Genomic DNA, 15,275 nt, shown 5'->3' with positions numbered 1-15,275 from the left:
GGGTGTCTACTAGCTTGGTGAGCACTCTATTTTCTCTGTGAGCTGTTGCACTGTATCTGTTTTGGCTTTTGCTCCACCGTTCCTTCTTTACCTGTGGCTGTTCCACGATTCCATTCTCAACTGAGACTGTGTGCAGCGGCATGTTTCGGCGTTGTGTAGGGCCCAACCTACGCTGTCTTTCACTTTCATACATTGTGATTTTCATGACTGCTTCAAGATTGTCTCACTGTCACCGTGTGATTGAAAAAGTAAGGGTTTCAACTCCCGCGGTGTCATGTGTGTGTGCCTATCCCTTGTATAAGGTGTGCAGAAAGACATCTTGGACTGTGGGCTGGTGTACTTAATCCCAGCTTCCGTTGTTTGATGAGAACAGGATTCTTTGTTCAGTCCAATAGCCCGATAGAGGAATTGCTGAGGGGTCTCATGCTCGCTTTGTTTTGCGCACATTAGCTCTTGAAATAGTTCTGTGCTATTTCTTTCCCCAAGTGTGACTGCAAAAAGCCCCTGAGCCGGCTACCGTCATTCTTCCTATTAACAAGCATGTCCTGAAATCCCTGGTTTTATGATCGAGCACACCTCTCACTACCTCTGAATCAGTGAAGTTATCTTTGACTCCTCTTCCATCTGCAACACCCACTGTTGTAACTAATATCAGATGGTGATCCCCCATTTGGCCTCTGTACCTAAATTCACGGCGCTGAATGTAGGGGAGATCTTTTAGGGAACACCCTTTCTGGTGGCTGGGATATTGGCAGCCTGGCTGGTTCTACTGTGGTGCACTGTTCACTGGAAAAGGTTGTGCAATTTTAGGTTGTGCTGTGGCCTGTGGTGTGGGCTATCACAAAGGAGGAGTTTCTTACTCAAATCATCATAGTTCAAAAGCATTTGCGTACATTTTCTGGTAAACAATTAGCATTGCTAAGTGTAGCAGATTGGTTGTGTCAATGACTGGCTGTGTGTCACGGTGGCAGTAGTGGTTACACTTACTGGTTCAATCAATGGTTCATTAGCTGTGGCTGGATGGGCTGACTCGACAGGAGGAACGGTAACACCCGAGACTGTACAATCTCTCCACCTCATCTTAGTGCTAACAATTCCCCAACCCTCTGTCCTCAGTGTCTAAAAGGTTCTTACTGTACTATGCAGGGATGTATTCAAAGCACCCCTCTGCATCCTCACTAGAAAGCTCTGATGAATCCTGTCTTGGAACTGGGCCCACATTAGTAGCGATCTGGAAAAGTTCATTAGGCGACAGTAAAAGCAGGCTTTCCTGATGTCCACAACAGGCTCTTCCTCTTGTCGGCCATCACAACGTCTTTCCAGTCTTTACAGCAGGTCCCTCAGCACCAGCTTCAGCTACACCTCCTCTCATGGGTTGCACTCTCATGGACAGCAGCTGTCACCTCCAGCACTAGGCACTGCACACCAGCTCAGCCTCTCAATCACGGTTTAAGGATCAGCGTCTCAGAGCTGAAGAGCCAATCCCGGCACGAGCCCCCAAGAATCTGTAACAGGCCCGGGCGTGAGGCTGTGGTCAGATTAAAATGTTGTTCTGAAAAGAAAAGGAAATGATGAGACGGCAACATGTAGTGTGTGTTCCTTCTTCGTTCCTGCCAGCTTTATTTTTCACATAAACATGTCTTCTCCATGTCTCAATTCACAATTCTTCTCAACAGAACATCTTAAGTTAGTATCACACCACATAACTCAAACTCAGTTTTTCTCTTTGTCTGCTGCTTACAGATTTGATAGCTGTACTAAGCTAGATAACTACAACAAGTTACTCGTTGCCACTATGATCCAACACGCAAGTTGGGCGCTAACAGATTAGCAAGATGCTGTTTATGTTAACAAAATGGTACAGCTGGCGTGAGATATACAAGAAACAGTTAACTCAATACATCTTCACAATCTTTCAAATACACACTCGCTTGAACAACATTTAACATTACTTGAAATAACAAAGGAGCCTCAAACAGGGACCATATCCCACTGTGACACGTTCAGGGAGTGCAGCTAGCTTACTGGCTTTAGCGTTAGCATCGACCACGTTACTTTGTGTTTTCTCTAAACAACTCATAATTACACTCTTTCCCCAGTTTCAAACACGGAAAGCCTTTCTATCAAGTGTTGACCTTATTTCGGCCACAAATGTGGGTTTTATCTGCAACTAAATGAAAAGAACAGGAAAATGATGAGACCGGCAACATGTAGGTGTTTCCTTCTCCGCTTCTGCCAGACTGAAGACGAGAGGCTAGAATACATATGCCGTCTCACTGGGAGGCGCGGCCCCTTGTGGTGAACTTTGGTATAAAACTTACAAAATAATTTACACCACAACGTAAAAAATGAGGCTCTATAAAACAATATAACATCATATACTTACTAGCAACAACATCAAAATAAAATACATTATGTGACCACACATTGCTGGGCGTCACACATCCCTCCATTCCTTCTGTAAAACCCTGCTTCTCTCAAAAGTCACTCGAGAGTGCGTACAGTCATCCTGATGTTGTGATTGATTGACAACATATCAACTTTCACGTCATATGTATGCCCTGTATCAAAATAATTCTTTATAATAGTGAAAGTATCTTCAGGAGTACTCGTGTTTTCAAAATGGGCGCTTTTCTGTGTTTTTCACCCCTACTTCCTGTTAAAAGACAGACAGTCTGTCTGTCCAATCACAAGGGCCTGTCCTCTGCTAGATAGGTTGCCTGCCGTTGTGTTTAATGATTTGTTGAAGTGTTTTCCTGTTTGCTGTCGTGTTTTATGATTTGCTGTTGCGTTTTTCTATTTGCTGTTGTGATTTACCTTAGCATCCTCCTGTGACATTTTTCAGTCATTTCAGTGAAGGTAAACTCATTAATCTTAGCATGGACAGAGCTTCAGGACCCTCTCTGCCTGCTTTGCTGACTGAAATCTGTCATGAAATGGATGGAAACAAAAGCGCTGGTTCACATAATGTGTTCTGGCCCTGGAGAGCAGCAGAATTTGGCAAAAGTTATTATTTGAAAATCCGTGCATAGCCACCGAAAATGTGGCATCCTTACAAGCTGCTTAAAGGTGTTTTACAAGGCATCTTGTTGAGAGGAAACTTTAAGATCAGAAGTCCGATATTTCTGTTTCCTTTCTCTCTCTCTCTCTCTCTCTCTCTCTGTCTCTCTCTCTCTCTCTCTCTCTCTAATTTCCTAGTTTATGGAAAGTTGTTTGCAGCATTTCTGAGTTAACAACTTTTGCAGAAAGCAGGAGACATGAGGGGCTGCAGGGTCCGTGGCTGATCTTAACGCCGGGCCAACATCTGGGATCAGCTGCAGGCAGATCAGATTTGTAAGCCACTGCTTAGCAACACAAACGTTTTGCCCCCATGGAAGCATGTGAAACAATAAGGTTTCCAGCACAGCCAAACAGTAACATATTTTTGCCACTCAGTGTTTATGGAATCACTTTAAGTGGGCATCTGTGGTTGAATAATGATATATTTTTATTTATCTGGCAGCTGGTGTGTGTGTGTGTGTGTGTGTGTGTGTGTGTGTGTGTGTGTGTGTGTGTGTGTGTGTGTGTGTGTGTGTGTGTGTGTGTGTGTGTGTGTGTGTGTGTGTGTGTGTGTGTGTGTGTGTGTGAGTTTTTTGCAGCCGAGTGCCTAAAGCATCAACGTTAGATAGAATTCTTTTCTTTCCATTTTCTAAACAATTGTCTTCTTTTCAGTGTACATAAATTGAAGTACTTTACATCATATGAGGATACTGGCTGGGTTCACCTGCATCTGTGAAAACTATTTTCTCAGTAAGCGAAAACCTTTGCCAGAAGCTGTTTTTTTATATATTGTTCCCATATGATGGAACAGTCTTGGAAAGCAAGAGGGACTTTTAGGGGTCAGGGCTTATCTACGGTGTAAAGTTATTAAGGACTCATCACCAAGAAAAGTTTACAGAGGCGTCAATTAGATGTTTGTTATTGCTGTCTTTAGGAGTTTTATATGGATTATCTATTCTGTTTTTGGGTTACTATGTAATGATTTTATTTGGGTTTTATTTGGATTTTATTATTTATTTTCACACTTCCTGTTTTGTGCCTCTCTTGGATTTTAACATCAAAGATCATGTTGGAAGTAATTGCTCCCAGCTCAACATCCCTCGGTTGAAAAAGCCTGAATGTTGTATGTAAGAAATTGAGTTAAAAGCGACCAAAATTGATGTAAAATTTCAATAAAATTGAAACCGGTTTGTATTTTCAGGCACGGTTGTATGCACATGCTTGTGTCTGCACATGTTTTGCACGTGCATGTATTCTTTGCTTTTTATTGCGTTTACACATTTGTAGTTGTGTATTACGGCTGTTGCCTTTTGAGTTTGTGTGAGTCTGTCTGCGTGTGGTGGTGAGAGCGTCCTCGGGGTGCATTTAGATGCACCATGTTTGGTCACATTTATTAAAGGGAAGGCACAGTAAATCCCTTGGCCCATGCCTATAATGGCGGATACGGTCGCATAGAAATCCCATGTCTTTCACATCCCTCCAGCACATCGCTCCATAGTGCCACGCTGTTTGTATATGGCCTTTTGGCTGGTGGGTGAGGGGAAGTTTTGGGGCGCTAAACGACCGCTTAGCAGATGAAGAATTTTAATGACCATCACTACATTAAAGCAGTATCCTTTTATTCTCTTAAATAGCTCCCATGAATCTGGTGTTTAAACCCTTTTTTTCTTTTGGGTTTTTTCCCCCCCTGACTTGATTAATTGAATAATGATCTCTTGTTGTCCAGTTTTGAACAAGACATAACATGTAACCGGAGAATAAATCTATAAGCCTCATATAAGTCAAATAGAAATTTAGGGCAAATGAAGTCCTGTAAGGAGACTGATAAGGCAGTGTTAAGACGTTGCTAGATCACTGTCCAACGCTTGCCACAGTAAATCTTTAATGGGGTCCAATGCTGAAGGTTTCAGCCAGTCTGCAGTCTAGTGGCAACACAGGACATAGCCAAATAAAATATCAGGTTCCTCAAATGAACTTTTAACAGAGCAGTAACATTCTGGATTAGCTCTTAAAAAATGGTGCAGCAACAATGTGGTCTCGCATATTTTTTTCCTCTCGTCTGTTTTCTTATTTCCATTCCCTGGTACACTTTAACAATAGCTCGATCTCAATGTTTAATGGCTTTGGTAAGTAATGGGGTTTTTTAAAAAGGTGGTTTGGGTTGGATGATTATCCTGGCAAGATGCATTTTTTAATGATGTTTATTTGCTGTGTTTCTCTAAAGGACCCTGACTAGCACATCTAGCAAAGCCAATTTTACAACGAAATAATGAATAATGAAATCTGTGTGTAAAAAGGTTTGCCCTCTTCCCCTCTTGAGCACTTTTCCAAAGTCATATTTTAGATTTATATGGCCGACGTATGAACATTATGGAGTTGTACTGTGAGCGAGTTATACTGCCAGTGTATGTTTTTCACTTCTCACACTGGTTATGATCTGCTGGTTTTGCTGTGTCACCATAAAATGGAAAACAGTTACAGAACGTTCCACAGATGCACTGCTTAATAGGGATTTCCAAATATTCAACAACGCAGCAAATAAAAGCACCATTGTAGTAAAAACACAAAAGGCACATCACTTCATTAAATTTCACCACAGGCCCGAAAATATGAGGAAAAAGCAGCACTTTGTGTCTGTCAATATGCTTTCCTTGCCTGCCATGCAAACCGCCAAACCCTATCCGTAACATATGGGAAAGAAATTATGCAAAAGCAGTGAGACGCGGCACTCCATAAATAACTGGCGAGCTGTATAACATTAGATTTAATTTGACGAATGCCTCTCAGATTGCCGTCTTATTAGAAATATTATTTTCCCTTTCAAACCGGGTACCAGCTTTGAGTGTTTTACTCAGATATCCCTTTCACTCTCTTGCTTGTTAAGTGTGAGAAAACCTCTGTTTACTTTGTTATGTTTGGCAAACTGTGCATTGGGACAGCTCGCACCCTGCACTCAGCTCCGCTGAGGCCATTCATGGGTGCTGGACGAGGTCGCATTAAAAGAAGCTTTGTTGCAAAGCAACAGGTTCTCAGAGGCAGAAAAATGTCAATTTTGCCTTGATGGCGGCCAATTCTCTCCCCCTTGAGTAATGATGTGTTTTATTTACGCTGTCCCTTCAGCGCACAATCTAGCCGGAGTCCATAAACCGTAATTAACCGTTTAGCCTTAAGCTTCAGGCTACAGATGGGCTGTCTCATAAATTTACACATTCATCCGTCTTCCCTAAGTCAACCTGCCTTGGACTTCCCACTTAAATGAATCCGGTTGTTTGGTCATCCCAGCTTTATGTGTTTGTCTGTTTTTCGATAAAACATTGGTCGATCATATATTGAAGGAAGAGATTATCTCTTGTGCCAGCAGAGACGCTCAAACCTGCTTCTTAGCACGGCTTAGACTGAGCAACTCGGGGCAACTCGCAGCATTTCCCAGGAGGTGGGTGCTGCTGTTTCCTTCAAATTGACCCCCTGCCAGGTTCTCACAGTCGTGTGCACCCTCATAGCAGCTGCAGCGGTCAAAAAACAGATCGCTTAATCGTCATTAACACATGTATTTGTACCCCCTCCGGTTCAGAAAGTATGGCCACGGCACCTCCTTTGAGGTTAATGTGATTTGTCCAGTGGTAATGTACACTAATAAGGTGCTTAGACCCTGCCATATGTTTGTGCTAGACAATACTTTCTGGGTTGAGAGGCTTACAGAGGAAACTGTCTGTGGATCTTCAGGATGGACGAGGAGGCAACAGATGGTCACCTGGTCTAGTTTAGTCTCCTGGTCCTGAAAGCTTGTTATTTTGGATGCCAATTATTTCGGGTTATTTGGGGTTTTACTCCATACGATATCCACGCTGAAACAAACCCCTTAGATCTCAGCTCAGATTAAGCGTTAAAAATATTACCACACAGAATTGAATGTCATCCCCAACGCCAGTTTAACAAGCACTTTAAGGTCTTTGGGATTATTGTGAAATATCAAACAGAGGACTCTGTTTTGGTTGTCACCGCCCCAACTGTGTCTTTCCCAGATCTGAAGGGAATGTGCTGCGTTTAATTAGATGGAAATTAAAGCAGGGAGGAATCCTTGTGTGGCTCGAACGCTTTGAGCTCCCCGGCAGATTCAGTTGCTTTGTGTGAAATGAGGTGCACTGACGCCAGTGACTTTCTACTTCATCCCATAGTGTAATGGCTGCTCATAGGAGGAAAAATGGTTATCTGAATACCATCAGTCTGATGTGTTCCCATGGAGAATACCCTGAGTCAGGAGACAGGGTTATCACCAGGACTTAGCTTGGACTTATCCTTTATAGTATCCATACCACTTCAGAGCTCAGTGACTCCAGCACAGCTCTCCAGGGCAAAACCGACTCATGGAAACACGGTACCACAAGGTCCACGAGTTTTCTTTACTGATTGAAGGAGCATGCTTCTCTGGATCCAAATCCCATTTCCTTGTGTGCAATAATGACCAGGATGAATTTGGATGAAATATACACACATGCACTCGTCTGGACTGTAAGTGATGATTGGCATTTGCTTCCAAAACAAATTTCTAGCTAGTAAAATTGCTCGTGTTAAAGTACACAGTTTGTGCTGATTTTTGAGCGATAACGTTGATAACTCCTCGGCGTGAGGTAAATACAGATGATGTCAGGCTGTAATCACCAGGAGAGGAGTGTTGGGTCATGGCAGTTTGCTTTTCTAAGTAACCTAAGATTAACCCCTGAAATAAGATTATGCTCATGGCACAGATCTGAGGTGAGGTAGTGCATTGATTGACTTATCTGTTTTGGCCAGCAAGTGATCTACAAATTAAAGGAATGGTAATAAGAATGCAAACACTAGTTCTCTGCTGTCGAACATGCACAAACAGTGACCGGGATATGTTTTTGTCTCTCTCTCATTCAATGATCTCTTCAATTATCTGTGTATGTTATGATTAACGTTTACCTGCGTGGCTTTGTTTCATGGGGTCTAATGACATGAATGATGTACCATCAAATACCAGCAGATACAACAGGCAAATACAACAGGATACATTTCTATGCAACCTTGTGAAAAATTGACAAAACTACTGTAGAAAGCTCAATAGATTTGAGGTTGAGCGTTGGTCTGTGGAGTCTGCTCAGTATTTTATCTGCATAAGAGGCGTGACCAAAAGGCATAGTTCAAATGACTCTATACGCAATAAGATAGTCCTTCAACCAATCAGACCAACGATCCAGGTGACGTAGGAGCGACAGCAGCATCAACGGGTTTGCTGAGCTTCAGTGGCGTTCGGTGGCCGCCGCTATGTTGAATGTAAACAAGAGGCTGCTTGGTCGCTTCTTTATCGTCATCATGTTAAGCCCACCAATAGCGCGGCATGTAGACAAGCCAGTTTGTGATTGGTTCCCGCAAAAGTGTGAACTGAAGCAGGAGAATGAAACGTGCAGGTTTCCAGAGCGAGCTGCTGGGGTTTAGGCCATCTAGTAGAAATGTAGAAAGAAAAAGAATCAAGGAAACGGGGACAGGATTTGCCAATGGAAAAAATACTTTTCTAACCACAGTGCATGGCAGCCAACGGTAGGCAGCTGACTTCCCGCTGCAAATTTCCACCAGCTCTCTTTCCATGGCAAAATGAGGTCATTTGTCATATAGTGGTTGGCCAGATTGTATGTTGCCAGATTTAGGTATATTTCCTCACCATTCCCCCACCGGGGCCCACTCTTACTCTGCTTGAGCCACGGCGCACGAGTTGACACCCGCCTGGCTGCAGTCGTCTAAATCATTGACCCTGACACTCTTCCCTGGGCTTTGCCAGATCTCAGCAAAGACCGTTTGGAGGAGATGCTGGCATTTCTCAGCACTCTTGCAGAGCATTCCTCTCCTGTTGAGTCATTCCCTCCTAAAAAAAGAAGAAGGGGATGGGAGGTTATTTTCTACATAATAAAAAGTGTTCTGGTTTTGTTTTTCTTACTATTACAGGTTTGGTATTCAGTGGAAATTTAAGAATCGGAAACAGACAGCATGCTCAGCTGCGATGTTGACCCTGTTATTTAGCAGCCGCCGTCGTCTGAATCTTAAGAATGTCTCACCATCACCATAACTATTTGAAACAACTGTCATTTACATACATTTGCATACCTGCCAAGGTATAGTGTTCCTTGATGACTAAATCTGTCAGCCCACGCGATGTAACAAGATACATCTGAACTATTTGCACATTGGACAGCAGGTTTTGGGGGGGAAACAGCTGCCAGGGGTTATGTGATATCACTGAGCCCCGGGGCGCTAAGAAGGCACGTCCTGGGGCTGCACAGAGGGGCATGATGCTGCGAGAAGTGATACACCGAGAAAAATGCCCTGTTTGAACCAAGGCCTGTCGGCGACGGCGGGGTCGACACAGGTTCAGCGTTGCACGGAGGAGCGTCAGGGGGCTCTGGAAGTATTTGAGCGTGATTTAAGTCTTCACGATGGGGGTTGGGTTCTCTTTGCTCTATGCTTACTAAGGATTAGCAGGAGTAACAGTGTCCTGTGCCTTAGAGTCCCTGATGTGCTTGGTGACAGACGCAATGCAGGTCAAAGGTCACACAAGTGGCAGTGGCGGCGGAGGAGGAGGTTGTTCATTCTCCTGAGGCAGTAAACAGGTTGTGACATCACATCCTGTGCAGAAGTGAAACGCCTGGAAGGAGGGCAGTGTGCTCCCCATACACAAACACACACACACAGGGCCAGCCTTGTAGCTTGGCCGGCTTCCGCTCTTAGTGGGGAAACAATGCTTTTGACATGCAACAACCACACTCACTGTGTAACAGAAGGCATTCTGTTCAGAACAATATAGCAGCAGGCGTGATGTTCAAAACCAAATATTTTCTTCATTTATTCAGTCTCGTTACAAGCTAATGGATTTTGTAGACAAAGCCACTTAGCTCCCAGAGCCACTTATGAGCCCGGCAGCTCCAGCATGCACAGAACATCTTTGATCAACAACAGTCTTAGTGAGTTGCTGAACATCAACACACACTTTGCCTGGCAGCAGCAGCTCCGCACCGGTTAACTTAAAGTGATACAGACACCTCCTGACTTGGATTGCTCCTCAATTAAGAGGATCAACTGAGGAGGAGCCGGTGCTGTTCTAATCTGTTGCCACGACAACCTACTGAATGAAGACTCAAGTCAATCCAATCACGTTGCACACTTGTGACACAGCAGGCTCAAGCATCGGCAGATTAGTATGATGTTGAATAAGTAATCCTGCTTTGTTTAAGCACTTAGCCACATATTGTGGTTGTTGGATCACATCATAGCTGTGATGATGCATGGTACAATTTTACATTTTATGCTTGGATTGGGTTTCTGCTTGCATTCGACACCAAATTGTCCTCTGTGTGAATCGCCAATGATTTTGGAGTATTTTGTTTATAAGCAGAATCCTCTTCATCACAAATATTTGTAAAGGTGGAAATAGATACTCACCTCAAAATTCAACATTGCCTATATTTGGTTATAAACAGGTTTTAAAAAAAAAAAAAAGCTCAGCTAAGTCTTCGTTGGAACGGCAGAGGACTTGACTCATTGTGGTAATGACTCACTAAAGATTAGTATTGTATGGTTTCTGGTGCTCCTTTGGGATAAACAATAGTTTACGGTTACCTCTGTTTGTGTCATTTTTTTTGCTTCTGGAATTCAGCACTGTTTATTCTAAACGCGCATGTTAGCCACTTCTGTTCTGACCAGAAAACCTGGATCCATGACAAGCTTCGAGGTTGAATGTCTGTTTATTATCATCAAGCCAGGCCGTGAAGTGATGTTACAGTAAACTATCTCAAATCTCTTTTTCGGAGGAATCCCCCCTGCCCCCCTGTTAGAAGCTGCGGTGGTCTCCGAACCCCACAATAATGTTCAAATTTGTTGATCTTCTTGAAATCCTCTTTCTCCTCTCTGCCCACATGGAGGTCACAATTTAGTGTCAGCAATTTACCAGTGTTTGGTGTTTTTTGCCCCCAATGTCTCCTTCCAGGCAGCGCGGCAATGGTTATGTTTAGGGTTAAGGTTAGGGTTTTACCAGCAGCCGCAGAGCTTGTAGGGAATTTCATTTCTTTCTCAACAACATTGGTTGGTTGGACACTGTTTGTCCCACCCTGCTGGCACATACAGTACTCATTGTCAAATGTGGATATAGCTGTATGCCTCCGTACTTTTTTGGTACCAACCATAATGTGTCCCTAGCACTGATTTTGAAAATTGACCAGTAAGTCAGGAGGATTCATCCATCCAGTTACCAATAGTTGTTGAGATATTTTAGACCGTCTGTCATTGCCATCCATAGAGCCATGCCGCTTGATTTGCTAAAATACCTGCTATTGAAACCTACTGCCTGGATAATAAGTCGTAATGTGTCTAAAAGCAAAGTTCTCGACAGTGTTCATTTTTCATAATTCATCTGACTTCCAAATGAAGACTTGGCGCAGAATAAAATAAGTGTGTTGCCCTGATTTGATCATATTTATAACATAATCCATGCTGGCTGAGCAATACAGCCATAGTGTCCCTGAAGCTTTCTTTTCTGAGCCTCCACTCCTCAACACCCTTTTTTTCCCAGATTCCTTATGTTTTGATTTTGTACAGCTCCGCATTAAGAGTAAAATATTTTGTGGCCACTGTCCAAGTGTTTTTTATTATCTCTTATTAATCCAGGCCCCAAAGGTACGCAAGTTCAAGCATCTGATGTTTTCAACAGCTGAGTACACAGGCGCAGAGGACACAAGCTTAGGGATTGTGTATGTTTTTATTTGGATGTATTATAGTTGACACATTCACATAGATTCCTGAAGAGAGCTGCAGGAGGGAACAACTACAAGTTAGAGGTGGGAAAAGTGCCTCAAACAGCTTGCAGATCTCAGCTTTTCTTAATCCTCAGGTGTTCTCTGTCCCGATAAGCAATGTAAACATATGCAAATCATTAAGAGCTCAAAATAACTTTAAGTCTTTAAAGATGTCCCCAAATCCCATATTATGACTTTCAGAAACAACTGAACACTGTTTATGTTTGGAATATATATCCGGCTGTGCAGCGTGCCATTTAAGGATGGATTATAAAGGCCAGCTCAAGCAAGGCAGATGTCTGAATGTTTTTTTCTCTTCAGGTTGTTCTGCATTGCGGCTCATTTTCATCTGCTGTTGATTTAAATCCATTCCCCGGGGCCCAGCAAGCCCCGTTTCGTCACCCGCTCTGGGAGAAAAAAACACGCTTGGATTTTTTTGCTGAAAATAGCACTTCTCCTCACTCAAATTCCGCAGACTAACTCGCTCTGTGGCGTGCACCTTAAAATAGATACCTCGCTGTGAGAATTAAATCTATGAGTGTCCAAGACCCCAGGAAGGACGCCTGAAAGATTTGGTTTCAGAGACACTGAGCCCTTTTGATGTGTTCTGCACTGTGTTGGTGTGGCAGTACGACCGATGGAAACCCAAACCGGTGGCCAGAAAAATTTGCTTGCATTAAATGCAGCAGGAATATTGTGGCTGAACCCTCACAGGAGAATGAATTGATTCAGTGTGGATCTTACTTCCAATGACAAGTCACGTACTGTAAGTGTGTTGAAGTCAAAATGGGAGTCTTAATGCCGCTCACGTTACTGTCTCCCCTGTACCAGCGCCCTGTGGCACAGAAAGGAGTTCCTAATTCAGTCAGTTAGACACTTCTCCGTGTTCAGGTCCGTCATGTGAGTGGAAAGAGGAATGCCTTGCTTCTGTCCTGGACATTGAGGCCATTTCTCCTTCAATTCTTTTACTTGTGCTTACTGAAGGGAAAGCAAACCGCTATTGTCACTGATAGTTTTTCTGATTTTTTTTTCCTTTTCTCCAGGTTCTCCGTCTCTGAGCGGAACGGGGACAGTAACAGTTCTGGTGGACGACGTGAATGATAATGTCCCCGTTTTCACCTCCTCCGCCTTCCACACCACCATCATGGAGAACGCCCCGACAGGGACGGATGTCCTGTTGGTCAACAGCTCTGATGCAGATGTTGGCATAAATGGTGTTATAAGGTACTCCACTCTGGTTCCTTTACGCTTATTTTCTTCAAACTTATTTAAATTTTTAGTTCTATATTCTTTTGAAAACTAGGCAGGATTGTCCTCCTCATTCTTTTGAAAACCGTTGACCCACATAAAAGACATGCTTATTAAGACATGTCTTAAAATATCTGCTTGTTTTCTCTTTCTTTAGACCTGGTTACTTTGTCTTGACAGAAAATGTGTAACGACATGCAACAAATATTCACAAACGAAGTCAGACTGGGGACATTACAGTTCATGACCCCCCTAGGCCTCTGCTGCTCTGGAAGGCACTTTTAATCCAATTTATGCATAAAAATAGGTTTGACTGATCTAGTTATTCTAATCATTCAAGGTGCGTACGCAGAGTTTGCAGGGGACTAGTACAAAAGGGGGCCTCATAATAAAAAAAAAGTAGCAACAACAATATTTACACAAATGGTGTTGTCCTAAAATACCAAAATGTACAATCTTAATCTTAGATTGTGTCACTTTCTAAAGAGACAAAGAAAAAGTGAATATTTGACAGACAATGCATTTAAATCTCCTCTTTAGATTTCATTAAGAAAAAGAAGAAACAGATGACAGAAATTACCTCATGTTGACCAAGTTTTTCCTGGGACTTCTAAAGGAAACAGTAGACAATTTGCGGTATATATCAAGTTGTACTTTATTAGACAGATTAACGCAGGAATTAAGTCTTTTGTGTGCATAGGACTAATGAAGCCATTTTTTACAGTCCGGAGGAGATCTATGTAGTTCCTGTAACTACTGTGACTAATCAGGTCAACTTTACTTTGCTTTGATTCCCTGGTGTGAAAATATCCTTTCAGGGCCAAACAGGACTGGGTTTTGGCTTTCTTCACGCCGTCAGTGAAACGTTTTAACTCATCACCAGCTTTGTGAAATTCCAGGCCGATGTTGCAATTGTTGACAGGAGTTTAGGAGCAGAGTGTAGAGCTTTACTCAACACCCTAACATATTGTTTGGGCCGCGATTCTCAAGCTGGACAACAGCTTTTTCTCACTCACAACCCGCTCCATGGGGGAGCTTGTAAGAGCCTCTGGCCGGTCTCTCTCAGGCCGGACACTGACTCAAGTCCCACCCCTCCTCTCTCCTCAGTAACCCCACTAGTTGCACATTGGGGGGTACCGCAGTGCGCTCCAGTTTCCCAAAACATGGTAATGAGGATGTTAATTGTCTATGACAGTATGAGTTGTGCCCAGCGGGGGTTCCAGAGGGTTCTATGCCCTTAATGGAGACCATAACTGGTTACCTTCAGTTATTAGTTTAGATTCTCACAGCCCATTAAATGTAAGCCCAAACCTGAACTGGCCTCTGGATTGTGTTCAGATCTGTGGACAGTTTATGTTGTTGATAATGTCCAAATAAGCTTTGCATCCACTCTGCTTTCACAGTTGTTCTGCTATTTGTCTTTTTTTTTTTTAAAGAAGCCTTTTCAAAATATGCACTGGTGTGTACATGTATGTGTCAGTTTACATTTGTGTCTGGGTCCTGCTTGTGAAATAGGATATTAGTTTGGAAGCCAAATACTGTGGCCCCTCAGTCCAGAAGAGCTGTACTTGTGTTATGTATTTGTATTGTATGGGATGTTTTTTATAGATATTGAATTTCTGTATCTTTTTGTTTCTTTTCTAAATACCATGTTTTCCAATAACATCAATTAAATGTAATAAAATAGAAGATTCTGGAGTTATCCAGCCTGGACCACAGTGGCACTGTGAGCAGTGAAGCAGAAAACAGTGGCTGCATTTGATAGATTATAAAACTGGATACTTTATTCAGTTAACTAACTGATCTGATGTCAGGCCAGTACAATGTGGTGACCATTATTGGGCATGTTGTTCTATTAAATGTGCTTGAAACAGTGCCCTCTATAGACCACATTGTGGCAGTACTTAACCCTAACCTTCAGTCACTGGCAGTGCAGTAGAAACATTTAGAAACTGTTTTAGGAGAAAGGCTGATGTGACACTTACCGATGGTTAGTATTTACATTAGAAACACCTGTAATAACACAATGTGCTCATAATGCAGAAATTGAAGTAGCTCTTTAGCCACTGAAAAAGAAGTAAAATAAGAGAATTTGATGGACTGAAAGAGTAATTATGTGTAATTTCATGCTTTATAGTGTCCTTTCACAATGTAATAATAATAAAAATAAAAATAAATTGAATTTAT

The 15,275-nt window shown here is 42.6% G+C and overlaps 1 protein-coding gene across 1 annotated transcript in view; it reads left to right on the top strand.

Moving 5' to 3' along the window:
* The window catches only part of fat4 (FAT atypical cadherin 4), a 112,893-nt gene that overhangs the window by 73,858 nt on the left and 23,760 nt on the right, over positions 1-15,275 (top strand). Inside the window, exon 7 of the mRNA XM_032528589.1 lies at positions 12,884-13,064. Within this exon, the coding sequence (XP_032384480.1) occupies positions 12,884-13,064 (181 nt within the window). The remainder of the gene's footprint in view (positions 1-12,883; positions 13,065-15,275) is intronic.

Source organism: Etheostoma spectabile, chromosome 10, assembly GCF_008692095.1.
Source record: "Etheostoma spectabile isolate EspeVRDwgs_2016 chromosome 10, UIUC_Espe_1.0, whole genome shotgun sequence".
Lineage (NCBI taxonomy): Eukaryota > Metazoa > Chordata > Actinopteri > Perciformes > Percidae > Etheostoma > Etheostoma spectabile.
Note: the sequence above shows the minus strand (reverse complement) of the source record. Positions and strands in the feature narration are given on the sequence as shown.